The 18,006-nt window shown below is 37.8% G+C and overlaps 1 protein-coding gene across 2 annotated transcripts in view; it reads left to right on the forward strand.

The window, feature by feature from the left end:
- The first annotated feature begins 1,284 nt into the window (after positions 1 to 1,284).
- atad2 (ATPase family AAA domain containing 2) overlaps positions 1,285 to 18,006 on the forward strand; it is a 33,974-nt gene continuing 17,252 nt past the window's right edge. Inside the window, exons 1-14 of one of the 2 annotated variants that reach the window (XM_008108228.3) lie at positions 1,285 to 1,426; positions 6,879 to 7,018; positions 10,234 to 10,283; positions 10,570 to 10,720; positions 11,879 to 11,981; positions 12,183 to 12,273; positions 12,950 to 13,060; positions 13,363 to 13,480; positions 13,784 to 13,894; positions 14,305 to 14,413; positions 14,613 to 14,728; positions 15,231 to 15,405; positions 15,482 to 15,570; positions 16,656 to 16,815. In XM_008108228.3, coding sequence (XP_008106435.2) covers positions 6,924 to 7,018; positions 10,234 to 10,283; positions 10,570 to 10,720; positions 11,879 to 11,981; positions 12,183 to 12,273; positions 12,950 to 13,060; positions 13,363 to 13,480; positions 13,784 to 13,894; positions 14,305 to 14,413; positions 14,613 to 14,728; positions 15,231 to 15,405; positions 15,482 to 15,570; positions 16,656 to 16,815 — 1,479 coding nt within the window. In that variant the 5' untranslated portion in view covers positions 1,285 to 1,426; positions 6,879 to 6,923. Of the gene's footprint in view, positions 1,427 to 3,021; positions 3,434 to 6,878; positions 7,019 to 10,233; positions 10,284 to 10,569; positions 10,721 to 11,878; positions 11,982 to 12,182; positions 12,274 to 12,949; positions 13,061 to 13,362; positions 13,481 to 13,783; positions 13,895 to 14,304; positions 14,414 to 14,612; positions 14,729 to 15,230; positions 15,406 to 15,481; positions 15,571 to 16,655; positions 16,816 to 18,006 lie in introns of those variants that run through there. The other variant, XM_008108227.3, reaches the window with a different exon arrangement.

Genomic DNA, 18,006 nt, shown 5'->3' on the forward strand with positions numbered 1-18,006 from the left:
CCATCAACTCCGCTGGACTGGCCACGTTGTCTGAATGCCCGATCACCATCTCCCAAAGCAGCTACTCTACTCCGAACTCAAGAATGGGAAACGTAATGTTGGTGGGCAGGAAAAGAGATTTAAACATGGGCTTAAAGCCAACCTTAAAAACTGTGGCATAGACACAGAGAACTGGGAAGCCTTGGCCCTTGAGTGCTCTAATTGGAGGTCAGCTGTGACCAGCAGTGCTGTGGAGTTCGAAGAGGCACGAACAGAGGGCTTAAGGGAGAAGCGTGCCAAGAGGAAGGCCCGTCAAGCCAACCCTGACCGGGACCGCCTTCCATCTGGAAACCGATGTCCTCACTGCAGTAGAACATGCAGATCAAGAATAGGTCTCTTCAGCCACCTAAGAACCCACCCCCAAGACACCAGAGATGGAGGACAATCCTCCTTGAGCTACGAGGGATCACCTAAGTAAAGTAAGTATGGCCATGTATTCTCTCCTGACGTTTCGCCCACATCTATGGCAGGCATCCTGCTTAGTTTCTCCATACCTCACAACCTCTGAGGATGCCTGCCATAGATATGGGCGAAACGTCAGGAGAGAATACTTTTGGAACATGGCCATACAGCCCGGAAAACATACAATAACCCCAACTCTTGTCTGTTTGAGGCAGGTGTGAATGTTGCAATTGGCCACCATGATTAGCATTGAATAGCCTTTGAACTTTCTTTTTGTGGGACATCCTGCAGCACATTTTGCTCTAATTTTTCAATGAATATCTCAGTGAGTCTCAACCAAGCAAATATAGTTTGTAGCAGCTACAAAAACCTTTAAAATAAGGACGCCACAATTAAACAAGAAGTAATACTTTCAAATGAGGAACACATTTTTTTTCAAATTTTGTTACATAGTGTAAATTTGTTCCTCATCCGCCTCTGCTTGTTAAAATATACATAAATATTGTAAACATTTTATAAATACACATGTTAAAATGTATTTTTTTTATAAAAGGTACATATTAAAATGTATTTTTATATGATACATATTGAAATACACAGAACAGAAATTAAAATAATATGTAATATATATATCTGGGAGTAGCTAGTTTTACTAGCTTTTCTTATTTGCCAAACTACAAATCCAAGTATCCCAAAACACTGAGCCAAGGCAATTAAAGTGGTGTCAAACTGTAATAATTCTATAGTATATGGATGTACCCTGAGAGAGAGAGCATCCTGGGAGTTGTAGTTTGGCAAGGCAGCAGCACTATTTCATCAGACAGGTGAAGCTTTTCTTTGCAAAGATGTTGAGGAAAGTCCCACCTCTTGATGAAGTTGCAAGTATTGCAATGGTCTCCAAAGGGGAAATAACTTCTGGAAGAGAGAGCTGGCTTTCTTTTTGACATTACAGACTGCAACTGCTTTGAAGTACTCCTTGACACAGGTAAATTTATCTGTAAGAATGGCTTTCCATAATAATAATACCTTCAATAATAGCCAGCAACCCAGTAATAACCATCTGGCTTTCCTTTTGGAGACTTTACAAACTCTGCCACTGCTTTGAAGCACGCCTGGACCAAGGTGAAGTTACCTATAACAATGGTTAATAATAATAATAATAATAATAATAATAATAGCCATATTCTTTAAGAAAGGGAATGAGCTCTGCTTAAGGGGTTTTGGGGAAAATGATACCCAATACATTATTTTATTATTTATTTATTTGCTACATTTATATGCCACCCTTCTCACCACGAAGGGGACTCAGAGCGGCTTACAAATTAAATTTACATACAATATTATATTATTAGCATAGTACAATACTGGTAATAAATTACTATATTGTACTGTATCAATATATTGTAATATTATTAGTAATATTACATGTAAAATATAATATATAATTAATATTATTATATCGTATTATTAGTATTATATCGTATTACAATATAATATTATGAATATTATATGTATATACAATATGTTATAATTATTATATATTATTGTGAATATATTTTTATATATTTTTTCAATTTTTTCCTCTGAAATATAGCCCCCAGCACCTAGCAATTGTAGGGGTCTGAAATCTGGGAGGAAGGCAGGGTATAAATCCAATAATTAAATAAAAAACAACAACACACAGAAAACGGGAATTCCGTGCATGAAACAATCAGGGCCAGCTAACACCTTCTAACAAAGGATTCCCACAGGCAGGAAGCAGCCAGGCTTTGAGGCTACAAGGTCATTCAGTGCTAATCAAGTTGGCTATTTGCAACATTCACATTTGCCTCAAACAGACGAGAATTCTTTCTCCCACTCTGGACATCCCACTTGCCTAGTTTCTAACAGACCTCACAACTCCTGAAGATGCCTGCCATAGATACAGGCGAAACATCAGGAGAAAATGCTTCTGGAACATACAGTCCGGAAAACTCACATTAACCCAGTGAGTCCGGCCATGAAAGCCTTCGACAACACAATAAATAAATAGTTTCAAAAATCTGATGCTTTTAGGTTAGCTAGGCCAGGTGTATAGGATTCCTCTAGGAGTGGTAGTCTTTTACCCGTCTTGATGCCTTTTGATATTACTACAACTCATTCGTTGGTTTGGTTTCCTTTTAAAAAAAGCCCTGCTATTCCATCTCGTTTTGAGTTGGGAAATGATGCGCCTGTCGCTTTAAGAGCTTCGTATTTGGACGCCGCTAGGACAAAAATCACCCATGTTTTGTATTGGGAGCAAGGGGAGGGGGAAAAAAGCGCCTGTCGCTTTAAGACTTTTCTATTTGAACGCCGCCTGGACAGAGACAGGGAAACGGCGCGCTGTCTGCGAGCCAATCACAGCGCAGCAAAACATCACTGCCTCTCGAACGCTGCAAGGCGCCAAAAACGAAGAATGGAACTCTCAAACATAATGTCCTTCCGCCAGGGCGGGACTACTTTCCGGACGATAAAAATAGTCCCGCAGTGATTCTACTTTTTAGGCTCATTGATCAAAACGGGGAAGTAGTTTCGTGCCTGGATGGGAAAGGGGACGGTTGAAAGCCGCCTCCTGTGTATATTAGTTATCGCATGAGGGAGAATGAGACGAGGCGCGGAGGGATCTACAGGGAAGACGGTTGGTGATTCGGCCCATCCTGCTCTGTGGCGCCAGAATTCGGAGCTGGCTGACAGAAGGAAGAAGTTGGCGGAGAGTCCGGTTGTGCTTAGTAGCCGCTCCGGCAAAGCCATGGTGATGCTCCGGAGCGGTTCGGGGGGCTCAAGCCGGCCAGAGGCTCACGATGGAGGCGGCGTGGCCACGACCCCGAGAGGCAGGAAGCGCGGCAGGACTCTCTTCGAGGAGATGGAGTCCAGCTCGGAGTTCCTCTCCTTGGAGGTGGCGGAGCGCGGAGAGGGAGACGGAGGGCACTCCGCCGGGAAAGGAGGCCCCGATCACACCCGGGACAGCATGGCGGTGAGTGCGCCTCGAGCCGGGCCTCCAGCACTTTCCCCGTCAGCAATTCGTTCGACCAGGCTTGGGCACACTTGGACCCTCCGGGTGATATGGACTCCAACTCCCACAATCCCCAGCGGATGGGGGGGGGGTGAGGCTGTTGGGGATTGTGGGAGTTGGAGTCCAAAACACTCGGGAGGGTCCAAGTGTGCCCAGGCCTGGATTCTCCAGCCCCTGCAGAAAGACACAGTCCAAACCCTCCTGATAGATAGTCATCTGGTCTCAGCGGAAAGACACAATGGGAACCCTCCTGACAGATGGTCATCTGGTCTCAGCAGAAAGACACAATGCGAACCCTTCTGACAGATAGTCATCTGGTCTTTGCAGAAAGACACCATCCAAACTCTCCTGACAGATGGTCAGCTGTTCTCTGCTGTAAAATACAATCCAAGCCCTCCTGACAGATGTCATCTGGTCTCTGCAGAAAAACACAATCCAAACATTCCTGACATGGCCAGAAAGACACAATCCAAACCCTCCTGACAGATGGTCATTAGATCTCTGCAGAAAGGCAGAATTCAAACCCTCCTGACAGATAGTCATCTGGTCTCAGCAGAAATAAACAGTCCAAGACCTCCTGGCAAGTGGACATCTGGTCTGCAAAAAGACACAGAAAGACATGATCCAAACCCTCCTAACAGATGGTCATTTCATCCCAGCAGAACGACACTTTGAGTCTCCTTTGGGAGAGATAAAGCAGAGTATAAATATAATAAGACGCAATCCAAACCCTCATAACAGATGGTCATCTAGTCTCAGCCAAAAGACACAATCCAGGCCCTCCTGGCAGATGTTTTGATCCATTGCACATCTTCGCATTTGGTGCTTGAGGAGAGTTCTACAAAAAAAGAAAGGGCCTTTAGAGTCTTAACTGTCACCAAAAGCCAAAAGGACTACCTTGAGGCTGTCACAGCTTGGATGTATCCCTGGAAAAGAAGATAATACTCAGAAAAGGCGAAAGCAGTAGGAAAATAGGAAGACCAAACTATAGTGGATTGATTCAGTCAAGGAAGCCATTCTCATGATTGTGCAAGACCTGAACAGGGGAGTTGACGAAAGGGTCTCTCGGAGATCTCTTACTCCCAGGGTAGCCATAAATTGAAGTTGTCTTGATGGCAAATATTTATTAAAACAAATACTCTGCATAAGAGGAATCACACATCCAGCACACTGGAAAAAAGTCACACAAAATGAGTACAAGCAGTCCCCAAGTTACAAACATCTGACTTACAAATGACTCAGTTAAGAACAGGGGTCCAGACCAGGCATAGGCAAACTTGGGTCCTCCAGGTGTTTTGGACGTCAACTCCCACAATATCCGATGTTAGGAATTGGAGCTGAAGTCCAAAACACTCGAAGGGCCCATGTTTGCTCATGCCTTGATCTTCCAGTCTTTGCACAAAGACACAATCCAAATCCTCCAGACATGGCTTGCTTCTGCGGAAAGACACACTCCATATCCCCTCGACAGATGGTCATTTGATCTCAGCAGAAAGATACAGTAGAGTCTCACTTATCCAACATAAACGGACCGGCAGAATGTTGGATAAGCGAATATGTTGGATAATAAGGAGGCATTAAGGAAAAGCCTATTAAACATCAAATTAGGTTATAGTTTTACAAATTAAGCACCAAAACATCATGTTATACAACAAATTTGACAGAAAAAGTAGTTCAATACGCAGTAATGCCATGTAGTAATTACTGTATTTACGAATTTAGCACCAAAATATCATGATGTATTGAAAACATTGACTACCAAAATGCGTTGGATGATCCAGAACGTTGGATAAGTGAATGTTGGATAAGTGAGACTCTACTGTACTTTGAGTTTCCTTCAGGAGATATGAAGTGGGGTGTAAATATGACAATTATAAATAAGACATAATCTAAACCCTCCTGGCAGATGGCCGTCCAGCCTCTGCAGAGACAATCCAAACGTGTTTTTAATGCCCCCCTCCCCCGCTGCTTTAAAAAGCAAGTTAGCAAATCTAGTAACAAACACACCTCCCCCAACCCTGTTACCTGGGAAGACATGGTAACACAATACTCACCTCATGTATCTGGATTTAGCTGTGTTTTCCTGGCTTTTATGTGTGACATTTATGTTTAGAAGCATTTCTGCCACTTTTTTCTGCTAATCCCAGTTTATAAAGTGGAAGTAGAGAAATTGGTTTTTTTCTTTTTTTTTCCACATAGAAAAGTCACATACTTAAAGAAGCTTGTTAGAAATAGGTTACAAACATTGGTAGCTTCCTGTGTGAGCAGTCTTCAAAGGGAGACGCTTATATACAATCTCAAGTGCTCATGAAGTTTGCCTCATCTGCACCTACCATCTCTCCCACAAACCCACTTGTCCAAATTGCTATGTATCAACTTCAGTTTAGTGATCCTATGAAAAAGAGGCCTCCAAGGAATGCATTCATTGTCATATTCAGGACTTGCAAACTCAATGTCATGGCCTTGATTGAATCAATCCACCAATAGTGCAAGTCTTCTTGTTTTCCTATTGCCTTTACAAGTTTTGTAATGAGGCATGCCCTCATGGTACAGCCAAAAGATGAGAGCTTCGTTTTAACCATCTTGGCTTTTATTTCAACAAGACACGGTATCTTTAGATTTATCCTTTAGTATCACATTTCAAATGAGTTGATCTCTTTTGCTGCCAGCTTTTAAAACCCTACATACAAATTAGAAATATGGCATGGGTGATTTTGATTTTATTTATATGTGTGTGTATGTGTATGTATATATAATCATTAATTGTTACTTCAAGGCTTTAGTCTCATTCTGATTGTTTCACTACAGTCCCTATTTTAATTTATAACTGAGCAAAGATACAGAACTTGATGACATCTTCATCTATTTTTCATGTGTGTTAAGTCATCTGTATGCATTATTTTTGTTTTCTTATATTGAACTGTAACCTTGCCTTTCAGTTCTTAACTTCCAACTTTCAACAGTAGTTGTTCCAAGTTTTTGCCATTTCCTGTTAGTATGGGTATCATTGCATATATAAAATTTTAAGGTTTTCACCTCGCAGTTCTTTCTTTGAGTGTAATCTAATTTTCTGTACAATGTTCTCTATATTAACTAAATTGATGGGGCAATAAAATACTCCCTTTTGACCTTGGAGTCTAACAAAATGGACACCATTCTGTTTCCTCCATGTTTTAGCCTGACAATGGCCTCCTGTCTAGAACTTTCCAACCACATGTCCCCATCAAAAATATTTGGATTTCTCCTCATTCCAAAAATAAGAGCTTTCCTTTGCTTGCTTGTTTGCCTCCTCTTTTTGCCCACTCCCTTCACCCATAATACTGGAAAAGATCATAAACAGCAGATCAGTATCATAGCTTCTAAATTGTCAAATACGTGTTTTAATAGTTTTATTTACCTTCTTCAGGAGTTTTCCTCTGACAAAGAATGTGAACATTTTACAAGACACTCTATGAGAAAGAATAGTCAACAGTATTCAGACTCCGGTTTTGACAAAGATGTATCAATGCTAAGTGAGAATGGTATCAATAGGAAACACTTTACAAGGTAATTGTCCCCATTTCTACAATTCATTTGTTAAAACATGGCTTAATGTTCTGCTGTGATAGGACATATTTTCCAACTACAGTAGAGTCTCACTTATCCAACACTCGCTTATCCAACATTCTGGATTATCCAACACATTTTTGTAGTCAATGTTTTCAATACATGGTGATATTTTGGTGCTAAATTCGTAAATACAGTAATTACTATGTAGCATTACTGCGTATTGAACTACTTTTTCTGTCAAATTTGTTGTATAACATGATGTTTTGGTGCTTAATTTGTAAAATCATAACCTATTTTGATGTCTAATAGGCTTCCCCTTAATCTCTCCTTATTAGCCAACATATTCAGTTATCCAACGTTCTGCCGGCCTGTTTATGTTGGATAAGTGAGACTCTACTGTATCAATTATTTCTTTCTACATTTGTATTGTATTTTGCTATATTGTATGGTAAGGTCTTATTAAAATCTCAGAAATGTAACACTAGATGTAGACAGAATTATGGACTTATGTGTCCTCTGGGAAGGAGAAGGTGCAGGTAGCGCTGGCTGCCCCTCATTGGCTTTGAATGCCCTCGTTCTTTGAGATTCTCCAAAGAAGCACTAAAGGGTCCCATTTCCAACACTACCAGATCTTGTGATCTGCTATCTGAACTGTATCTAGCTTCTTATAATCACCTGCAGTTTGAGTGTCAGTGCTTAATGGTTTGGTTAATCCAGACAAAATGGTATAGAACTCCTGTGCAATTAGCTGTATTTCATAACAAAGAAAATCAGCCAATCTTGCAAATGCTGATTTACTACTACTAAATATCTATACCCAAGGTCATGTAAAGGAGTCCTTAATGAAAAAGCTTAAGAAGCTGTAATCTAGATGATGCTTCACAATGAAAATTTATGAAATGTCACAATAACTTACAGGAATGAATTTCCCTTCCTAGGAGTAGATTTCTTTCACTTCCTGTTTTCTGAGCCCTGTTCTTAACTATGAGTCGGATGTTTGTAACTCGGAGACTGCCTGTATTGCTTTTTTAACAAAATGTAGTAGAAGCAGAAATAATATGAAAATAATGAGAATAGCTTCACACATCCCCATAGCATATAGAGAGAAAGGCATTTCAACATATTTCAACATTGTTTTTCTCCAAAACTAACAATAAGCACTTGAGAAATAAAGCAATCATATCAGATTAAGGTTTGCAAAAAATATTTCAGACCTGCTAGAGATAATCCATTTTTTCTCATGGTGTCTTTAATAGTAATCAAATGTATAGACTTTTTTTTGTAAGATGTGGTGATAAATGCTGAGGAAGGCTCATTTACTTTCCTATTTACTGTCAGCTTTGCTCTTCGCACTTACCCAGTACAGAATTCGTGGATTGCAGTAATAGAGGGATATAACCTATTTCAGAGAAATAAATCAAACTGGAAAGTAGTAGTAGTAATTTACACTTGTGAAAAAAAAATCCATTAATTAAATCCTGGAAGCCAAGTTGAGAGCTTTGTATTAAAATTACGGGGAAGAGAAAACAACAGCGATGTCATTGTGGGAGTCTACTACAAATCCCCAAGCCAGACTGGGGGATTTGGATTATGGCTTCCAGGGACAGATGACCATTCATTCAGAAAGTACCAATGGGAGATTTCAACTATTTGGTATATGTTGGAAGTCAAACTCTGCCAATAATGTAAGGTCCAACAAATTTTTTGCTTTGGAGAGTTTCATTATTCAGAAAGTGAAAAAGAGCCAAGAAGGGGTTTAACTATTTTAGATTCGATCCTAACCAGTAGTAATGACCTGGATAATGGATTGGGAGTGGTGGGTTTCTTATTTGGGTGTAACCATGTTCTCTTGGAATGTGTTATACTATGGAAAGGGGCAGACAGGCATAATTCCAGACTTTTAAGAAAGCTTTTGTTTGAGGTGGGGTGGGGGTGGGGGGTGTCCCCATACTACAAGATAGCCAGGATGGAAATTATATTAAATAAATATTCCAGTAAGCTTAGTGAAACAGTGTGATCTTGTGGTCAGGAATACTAGTACTAAAACAGAAGGGTGTTCATAATGAACAGGAAGTTCTTAAATTGAGATATTGAATGCACAATAATGAAGAGGACAAATGGGAGGTATTTAAAGAAACCATGGTGGATATCAAAAGAACTTTCAGCTTGGCTAGGATTTAAAAGATATATGTACAAGAAATAGAAATGAGGAAATCAACAAAGAGAAAATCAAATGAATAGCTGGTGCATGTAATGAGAAAGTCAGAAATGCTAAAGTACAGGCAGTCAACGAGTTTGCTGGAGAGGTCAAAGACAATAAAAAGAATTATGTCTTTGGCAAAAGCAAGAACCAGGGAATGGTAGAGCCACTACCTGAAGAATATGGCAAAATGCTAATAGGAAGCAGAGAAAAAGTAGAATAGCTCAACACTTTCATTTGGGCCTTTTCCAAATAGGAAAACTATGTTCATTAGATGAGGCTGTAGGGAAGACAGCACACAACAGAGAAAGAGATAGTACAACCTCGATATTGTGAATAAATTCAAATCTCCAGGGCCACATGAACTACACCCAAGAATATTAAAAGAACTGACAAAATCAGATTTGCAAACTCTTTCCTCCTGCCTCTCAAACAGTGGATATTTGACTTGGCACACCTGTAGAAGCAGTCTGTTTAGCAGATGGACTGTAAGTATTATGAATTGCGCTGCATCATATTTGGAATAAAGGAATAAAATGAAATATGAGTATTTAAAAAAGCGAAATGGCATGTCACAGTAAAGCAGCTCCCAAAAAATGACAGCTTAAAAGTACCAAAAAGTCAGTATTATAGTTTTAGAAAACAGAAAGGTTTTTATCTGGTCTTGTAGTAATAATAGTATAGGCTCCAGGAAGTTTCCTTTGTGAGAGAATTCACAGGCAGAAAGCTGCCATAAAAAGTCTCGCTCCTTGGCCTTTACTTGCTTTGCTACCAATTACAGTGGCATTAGGAGCCATTCAGACATACATTTTAGTGCACAAGTAGATGGATAATTGGATATGAGTTGCAATGCTCCAACAAAATACTACACGATATAAATTTAGGTATTAAAAACAGCCACTAGCACTTTGAATTGAATCTTTGAGTGATCACAGAAAGCTAATGAAGGTATTTTAAAACAGATGTGACTATAAATCATGTTTGATCTTAAAATGTATTTGCTTCTGTGCAGGCAGTTGGCTAGACTGCAAGCTGATGCAAAGAATGAAGAGTGTGAAGAAAGTAAGTAGTAGATCATCAATATTCTGATTTTCCAAAATGAAATGGATGTAGAAGGATCTAGTGCAGTGGTTCCCAACATTTGGTCCTCCGGGTATTTGGAGTTCAGCTCCCACAGTTCTCAATAGCTGGTAAGATGGCTGGGATTTCTGGAAGTTGAAGTCCAAAATACCTGGAGGACCAAAGATTGGGAACCACTGATCTAGTGGGTCACTACGTTTGTTCACTCTTCTGGTATGGGGGATGGGACCTTAAAAATCAGCATGATTTGATTTTTTTTCAACTCTAGGAAGCGTCACCAGGTCTCTGAAAACTGCAAAGCCCCGCAAGCATGCTGCTGAAGAAAATGGAGATGTTGAAGTCCGTCGTAGTTGTAGAATTAGACAAAGCCGCTATAGTACTATGAATCAATCAGTTTTGTTTGACAAGCTTATTACAAAGTAAGTTTTTTTCTATTTAGAGAAGCATATTGGGAACGAACCACTATAATATGATGTCTGTGTGGTACTTTTGTTAACTTTTGCTTTTCTGTATAGCCCTGGCTGCAGCTTCTGAGTCATTTTGAAGGGCAGTCTCATGAAAAGCACATAGAGTCGTTATAAAAAATGGCCTATAAAATAGTGGTGGTCCAGATTAAAGAAAATGCAGTGTTTCAGATGAGATGATGTAGGATTTGGAGTGTTATTTGTTTAGTTCACCTTTTTCCCTTCATTGTTTTTGACCATTTCTATTAAAATGTGCTGTGCCCTAAGCAGGAAATTTGCAGAAGTTTGGAAGGATCGGTGCTAGAGATGTTTTGTTTTTGCACAATTTGCACCATAATCACGCTCCATTCTTCTGGATCCCGCATTCTTGAAACACTAACACTTCCTGTTATTGTAAGAAAACAAGCAGAAATAACTGGATTATCTGCTTAGTACATTGTGTCAGCATCTCCTAAATACTGGATTTGAAGAACATTGGTCAACCATTCATTGCAATTAGTGCTGCAGCTTACAGAATTAATTCTTCTTCTCCCCATCTTGATAAACTGAGCTTGGGAAAAATTTATTAGTTTTGGTGGAGACACTATGCCTCCTTCCAAATTATTCAGATTTCTGACCCATCCTGATTACCACAGTGAATAATTTGGAAGGAGGCATAGTGTCTCCACCAAAACTAATAAATTTTTGTAGAAATCCCTCTTTCATTGGGGCATATCCCAAATCTACCTGAACTGAATGCGGTTCTGTATTTTTCCATATCTAATTTTCATCCTAGTAGATTGTTCTAGGCACATATTCTGAATATACAAAATAAAGTTCTAGTTGGTGCATGGTTCCTGTTCCATGTACACAAGGCAAAATAGATGTGTATTTACCACTAATGATAAATTACATATAAACAAGGATCTATGTAAAGACCTCTGATCAAAAATGTCTAATATTTCACCATGAGACAATATTTCTGTAAAAGGCTATGCTAATGTGATGCATTCCATACCCTATTACATTTTCACAGACTTAGCACTGTAGCAGGCTGGGTTAACTAATTTTTATTTGATGTTTTTTCTATTTGCTTTAATTGTATTCTATTAAATATTATCTTGCACACTATAGCACTGCTGAAGCTGTGCTTCAAAAAATGGATGACATGAAGAAGATGCGCAGGCGACGAATAATGGGCTTGGAAGACCTTGGGGTGTTCAATGATAGAGAAGAGGTAAGTGATATTATTCTTGCTTGCAAGATTCATCCGGCTTTGAATTATATAGTTATTGGAAGCTTAAATTATGACTACAGTATACGCTTTTGATATTGGGACTAGCCTTAAAGCTTCATTTGTCATGAATTCGTGTTGATGGTCTTACGCCTTTGATGTGTGATGTATAGTTAGTTGAATGACATCTCCTTTCATTTCTAGGAAAGTCTTAATGTATACTCAAGAGGAAAACCAAAAAGAGCAGTCCAAAGGACTGATGAAGAAACCACTGATAACCAGGATGGAAGTGCAGGTTGTTGTAATGGGGTGTTTTAAAAATTATTTTCTATTACAATTGACCCTACACTTTTACAGGAGTTAGCGCTGCAAGACCTGGAGATATCTTAATATACAAACACCCAATGTGCATGCTAGAGGCTCCCTTTCTTGCCAGTAGCCTTGGCTCATACCTCCCTTGTCATCTTAACATCACAATGCTTCCAGCTCGTTCTAAGTCCATACCATGGGGCCTCCATTGCCTTCCTCCATTTACGAATGCTTATGCCTCCTATGATAAGGCAGTTTTTCAGATAGTAGCTTATCCTCCTTGCCTTCCTTGTCTCCATCTCTTCGCTTTTGACAAGATGTTGCTGAAATTTACCAAGGATCGTTCCACCAGTTTTCTGTGTTTGACTTTAAATATATTTAACATGGAAGATATGGGTGGCTGTAAAAAAGGAGCTGAGTACAACCTGTTTGGCATCCATCATTGCTACTTTCTCATTTAATGTAGTGAAACTTCTGAGCATGCCAGTACAGGATTGCAGTGTCATAAAATAATGACAAAAATGTATTACAAGTTTTACTTTAATTAATGTTGTTGCTAGTCTCAAGACTGACAATATTTTAGCATTAAAGTTTGCAGCGTTAGTAAATGTGGTAAGAGATTGTTTTTTTAAAACTAAAGAAAACTGTTCTGTGATCATTAGAATCTTCAGAAGAGGGTGAAGACCAAGAAGATGAGGATGCAGTAGATAATCAAAAGCGCTATGATCTTAGACAACGAAAAACTGTTGTGCACTATCAACCCTCACCGGAAAGTAGGTTCACTCCCCCCCCCCCCCCCAATCATCACCCAGAAGGCATTTCTCCCTGTGAATGTTATACTTGGGACATGTAAATCCTATCATAAATTCTATTTATTTTCCCACTTATACTTTGTCAAGAGATTATGCAAATAATAATCAAAGTAATACATTAACATTATTAAATTTAGAACTAAGTGGATCTGACTAACATTCTGAAATGTTATTTCATGGCAAACAAGATGAATGTTGTCATATGCATTGTCATTTAATGCAATATAAGTGAAGAGGTTCAGTTCGTTTTCTTTTATTAACAGAGCCCAGACTTCAAAGGAAGCCCAAATTATTTTATCCTGAAGCAGCATCTCCAGCAAGACGAAGGTTTTCCTTTAGCCCTACAGGACCAAGGAGCCCTTACTGTAAAAAAATTAACAGGTTTGTGCTCTGTTACTACTCTGGTAGCATCTCTTCTGAGTTACTCAACCAGAAAAAATCACTTATAGCAGAGCTAGGGCTTTAGCCCATGTTTTGGACTATAATCTTCACAATCACATATTTCGCATGCTATTTGGGGTTTCTAGAACTTTCTCAAATGGTGTAGTACTTCTCTTTGATACATTTACCCACCTGCAGTATACCTTCTTTGCTAACATATGGAATGAGTTTTATTTGCTGAAAATTAATTGGGTTTTATTTCTTAGTACAGATGCATATTTATAATATTTATCTCTAAAACAGGCGAAAGCATGCAATACATAATAGTGATTCCACATCGTCATCATCATCCTCTGATGATGAACAGCATTTTGAAAGACGTAAGAAACGAAGTCGGAGCAAAGCATTAAGCAGGTATTCTATCACTGTTGCTCTAAAGTGTCATAATATACATATTTTTATACAAAGACTATAAACTTGAGTGTAATACTCCATTGAATCTAATGTTCACCTCAATTTTCAAAACCCCAAAACGCAAAAAGTAGTTACCATATTACACAAATCTAATGTGCACCCAAATTTTGAGCAATGTAATGTAGTAAAAAAAGGTAAGCATTACATTCAAATAAATATGGTGTTATGTGGCGACTAGATGTTTTCATTTAAGTGATGTTCTGCAATGTTTAAGGTTAAAAGGAGATACTTTTCTAACCTGACGTTGCATCACCTGGTACTGTGCATATTTGTTTGCTAAATTGGAACAAATTGCATTACACAGTTATTAATCATATGTCGCTTTCAACAATTCTCAATTTTTGAATTAGATGCCTTCCACTAAACTTTAGAAAGGATGAGCTTAAAGGAATTCATAAGGATCGAATGAAAATTGGAGCAAGTCTGGCTGATGTTGATCCAATGCAAATAGACTCTTCTGTAAGTGTTTAATATCAGAAGGTATTGAGTATTTTATCACTCCTTAAATTATAAAACTTTCTCCTCAAAACGTTTTGATAATTTGTGTGGAACCAGTGAACTTGTCTGATTCTTGGATACTGCAGCAAACAATTTTGAGTTCACTATCATTTTTTGTTGGTTTTTTTTTTTAATTGCCAACTCTGTTTTCCTATTATAGGTACGATTTGATTGTGTGGGTGGACTCTCTAGCCATATTTCAGCTTTAAAGGAGATGGTGGTTTTTCCACTGCTTTATCCAGAAGTCTTCGAAAGATTCAAAATTCAACCTCCAAGGTAGTATTGAAATAAATGTTTTGTTTCTAGAGTGCCAGTAAACCATAAGTAAATCTGAAACTTGAACCTTTTCAGTATTTTGAGACCTTTTGTACAAGATTACTTTCATGTAGTTAAACATCTGTGTATAAATGCACCTTCTCTTTGAACTGTGCAGTGAGTGAAAGCAGCAGGAAGCCACCGTTGTTTGCAAAATGACCATTTGTGTACTTAGTAGAGCTTGAATCTCCTTCATCCGGAAATCCAAAATGGTCCAAAAGCAAGGTTGAAATTTGTGGGAAGCAAGGCTCGATAGATCTTTGTTCTGTTCCAACAGGACTGTTATGTTATTACTTGTATTATAATTCCTGGGAATTAATTGAACAAGATAGAGAGCAGTGGAAATTGTATTGATGATGATGACGATAGCAATAGTGATCATGATGAAATAGTTGTTGTATGCTGTATTTTAGAGGCTGAAGCAATTTTGTTAAACACAATTTTTCATTCTCAATTCTTTCAGGGGGTGCCTCTTCTATGGGCCACCGGGTACTGGAAAAACTCTTGTTGCCAGAGCACTTGCTAATGAATGCAGTCAGGGTGACAGAAGAATAGCCTTTTTCATGAGAAAAGGTGCTGACTGCCTTAGTAAATGGGTAGGAGAATCTGAACGACAACTCCGTCTGTTATTTGATCAGGTAGTTTGGCTTTCTTTCTTCCTGGGTTATGTTCTGTGTGGTTTTTACCCAGTACTTATTTGAGCTTTCCTTGTAGGCCTATCAGATGCGTCCTTCAATTATATTCTTTGATGAGATTGATGGTCTTGCGCCTGTACGGTCCAGTAGACAAGATCAGATTCATAGGTATGGACTTCATATTTGGCTATATTCTGGCCATTTGATTAATCATAATTTCTGACAGGTAATACAAACATATAAATATTTGAATATATAAAACCCCAAACCCAAGGTGCCCTACAAGATTCAGATAGAGGCAGGAGTGCCTGGCAGTCTTTATTATGGAGTTTTTAATTGATCTTAATATTAACTGGAGTCTATTTTATTAATACCGTAAAAGCTGGTTTTTGCCTCTTGTGTATAACATGTCTTAAATATCATATAGTTTATATTTATTGTGATTTTGTTGTTAAAATTAATATATCTATTACTGTTTTATTTTTGTTTATCATGATTTGCTGATTAGTTGATTGATGAATTTTGTTGTCTTGGTTGGTTGAGTATTATGTATATGGTATTTTTTTTGTTGTAAGCTGAGTCCCTTTGGGGAGAAGGGGCGGGATATAAATAAATTTATTATTATTATTATTATTATTATTATTATTATTATTAATGCAATATTTCTATTATGTCACCCAATTAAGTTTAGCTCATTTTATTAATTTGTGACCAAGTACAGATTTGCAGTTGCTATCCAGTTTAAAACTGGAATGCCTTTGTTACCTTTGTGGTATGGCACTGGAATTCTCCATGACAGCAAGTGTTTTAAATCTGATGATAACACTTTTCAAAAACTGCTATCCTATGGGGAAAGCATTTTTCTGGTATGAAATTCTAATGTGATTCCGTTGATTAGGAATCAGTCCTGAACTACAAATAACCAATTTTCACAGCGGTTTTTGTGTTTACTACTTAAAATATTTTGGTTGTTCAGTTACTGTACAGACTTGGCTTGGAAATTCTGTTACAGTAACTGAAATGCTTTCCGCTATATACTTCATACATTTTATTTATTGATTTATCTCTTCCTCTTTACTGGCCCAGGAAGAAATGAGCCTCAATGTTCTAGAATCAATTTTGGGGGCACTTGATTTATTCATAAAAATATGAATAATGGTCTCTTCTATTTGTGTCCTAGGTTATGCATGAGTTACAGAGTGGGATTCAAATAATAAAATAGATTTTAAAAAAATTATCTTTTTCCCCTTAAGTTCCATTGTATCTACATTGCTTGCACTGATGGATGGCTTAGACAGCAGAGGAGAGATTGTGGTAATTGGAGCTACCAATAGATTGGATTCAATAGATCCTGCCTTGAGAAGGCCTGGACGATTTGACAGAGAATTCCTTTTCACTTTGCCAGATAAAGATGTAAGTAACACAGTTTTGCTTTTGAATTGTTGTTATAACTTATCTAGGATCAATGAGGTATTGTGATTTAACTACTAAAGCATTAAGCGCCCAAGAAAAGGAAATGTTTTTATTTTTATTTTGTGTAATTCCTTTAAAAAATAGACATATAAAAATTAAGAAATGGTAAAACTATATTGAAAATTTTATTGCAGGAGGAATTTTTTTAAGTGTATTAAATAAGCTCTACATATACTAACATTTCAAGAGAAATCATAGCAATACCAAATTTGAAACTATTTTATGATGCAGTTCTTCAACTAGGGAAGTTTGTCCAGAATAACAACTATTGCTTGGATGAAAAAGGTAAAGCGTTAAAAGATGACAAGTATGTTTGTAGATAAAGTTGCTAAAAGAAATGTAAAACTACATAATCCCTTTACTGAGGACTTATAAAATATGGTTCAAATATAAGAAATTACTTTCTCCATCTCCATTACCCCCTTGCCCATTTTTAAAACACTAATTTTTAACACAAATTTATATAATCAATCTAAAGGTTGAGAGGAGAAAGATTTATACAATAAACTACTTATTCTTATTACTATATCCAACTCTTGAAACAATTGAAAAATAAATTAATTGTTCTTGGTGGCAATTGGTACAAATAAACACATCACAGAAAAATATCCAAAACGAAGCCCCCTCCCAAGTGCGCTAACATTATTTGAATTAATTTGCAGTGATAAATCAAAGGACAAGTCTCAAAAATATATCAGTCAATTAAGAAAGTAAAATTTGGATCATTAAATGGATTGAGAATAGTATGGAAATCGGATTTAGAAGTTAAAATAGATGAGAAACAATGGAATTCAATTTGGAAAACCCAAGAATATAAATCAATCAGCACAACTGAGAGAAAATACTCAGAAAATTATGCATAGATGGTACTACTGTCCACTCAGACTACTTAGAATTAATAGAATCTCTAACCTGTTTGAGAAGTTGCAGAAAAATAGGGGATTGGAGCCACATGGGAACATTTTTCCCATGTTAACTCTTTCTGGAGTGAATTTCTCTTTCTAGGGGTAGATTTCTCTCACTTCCTGTTGTCTCACCCCCATTTGTAACTGAGTTTGTAACTGAGTCGAATGTTTGTAACTTAGGGACTACCTGTATATGCAACAAATACAATTAGAATAATGTAGAAGT

This window comes from Anolis carolinensis, chromosome 4 (assembly GCF_035594765.1).
Source record: "Anolis carolinensis isolate JA03-04 chromosome 4, rAnoCar3.1.pri, whole genome shotgun sequence".
Lineage (NCBI taxonomy): Eukaryota > Metazoa > Chordata > Lepidosauria > Squamata > Dactyloidae > Anolis > Anolis carolinensis.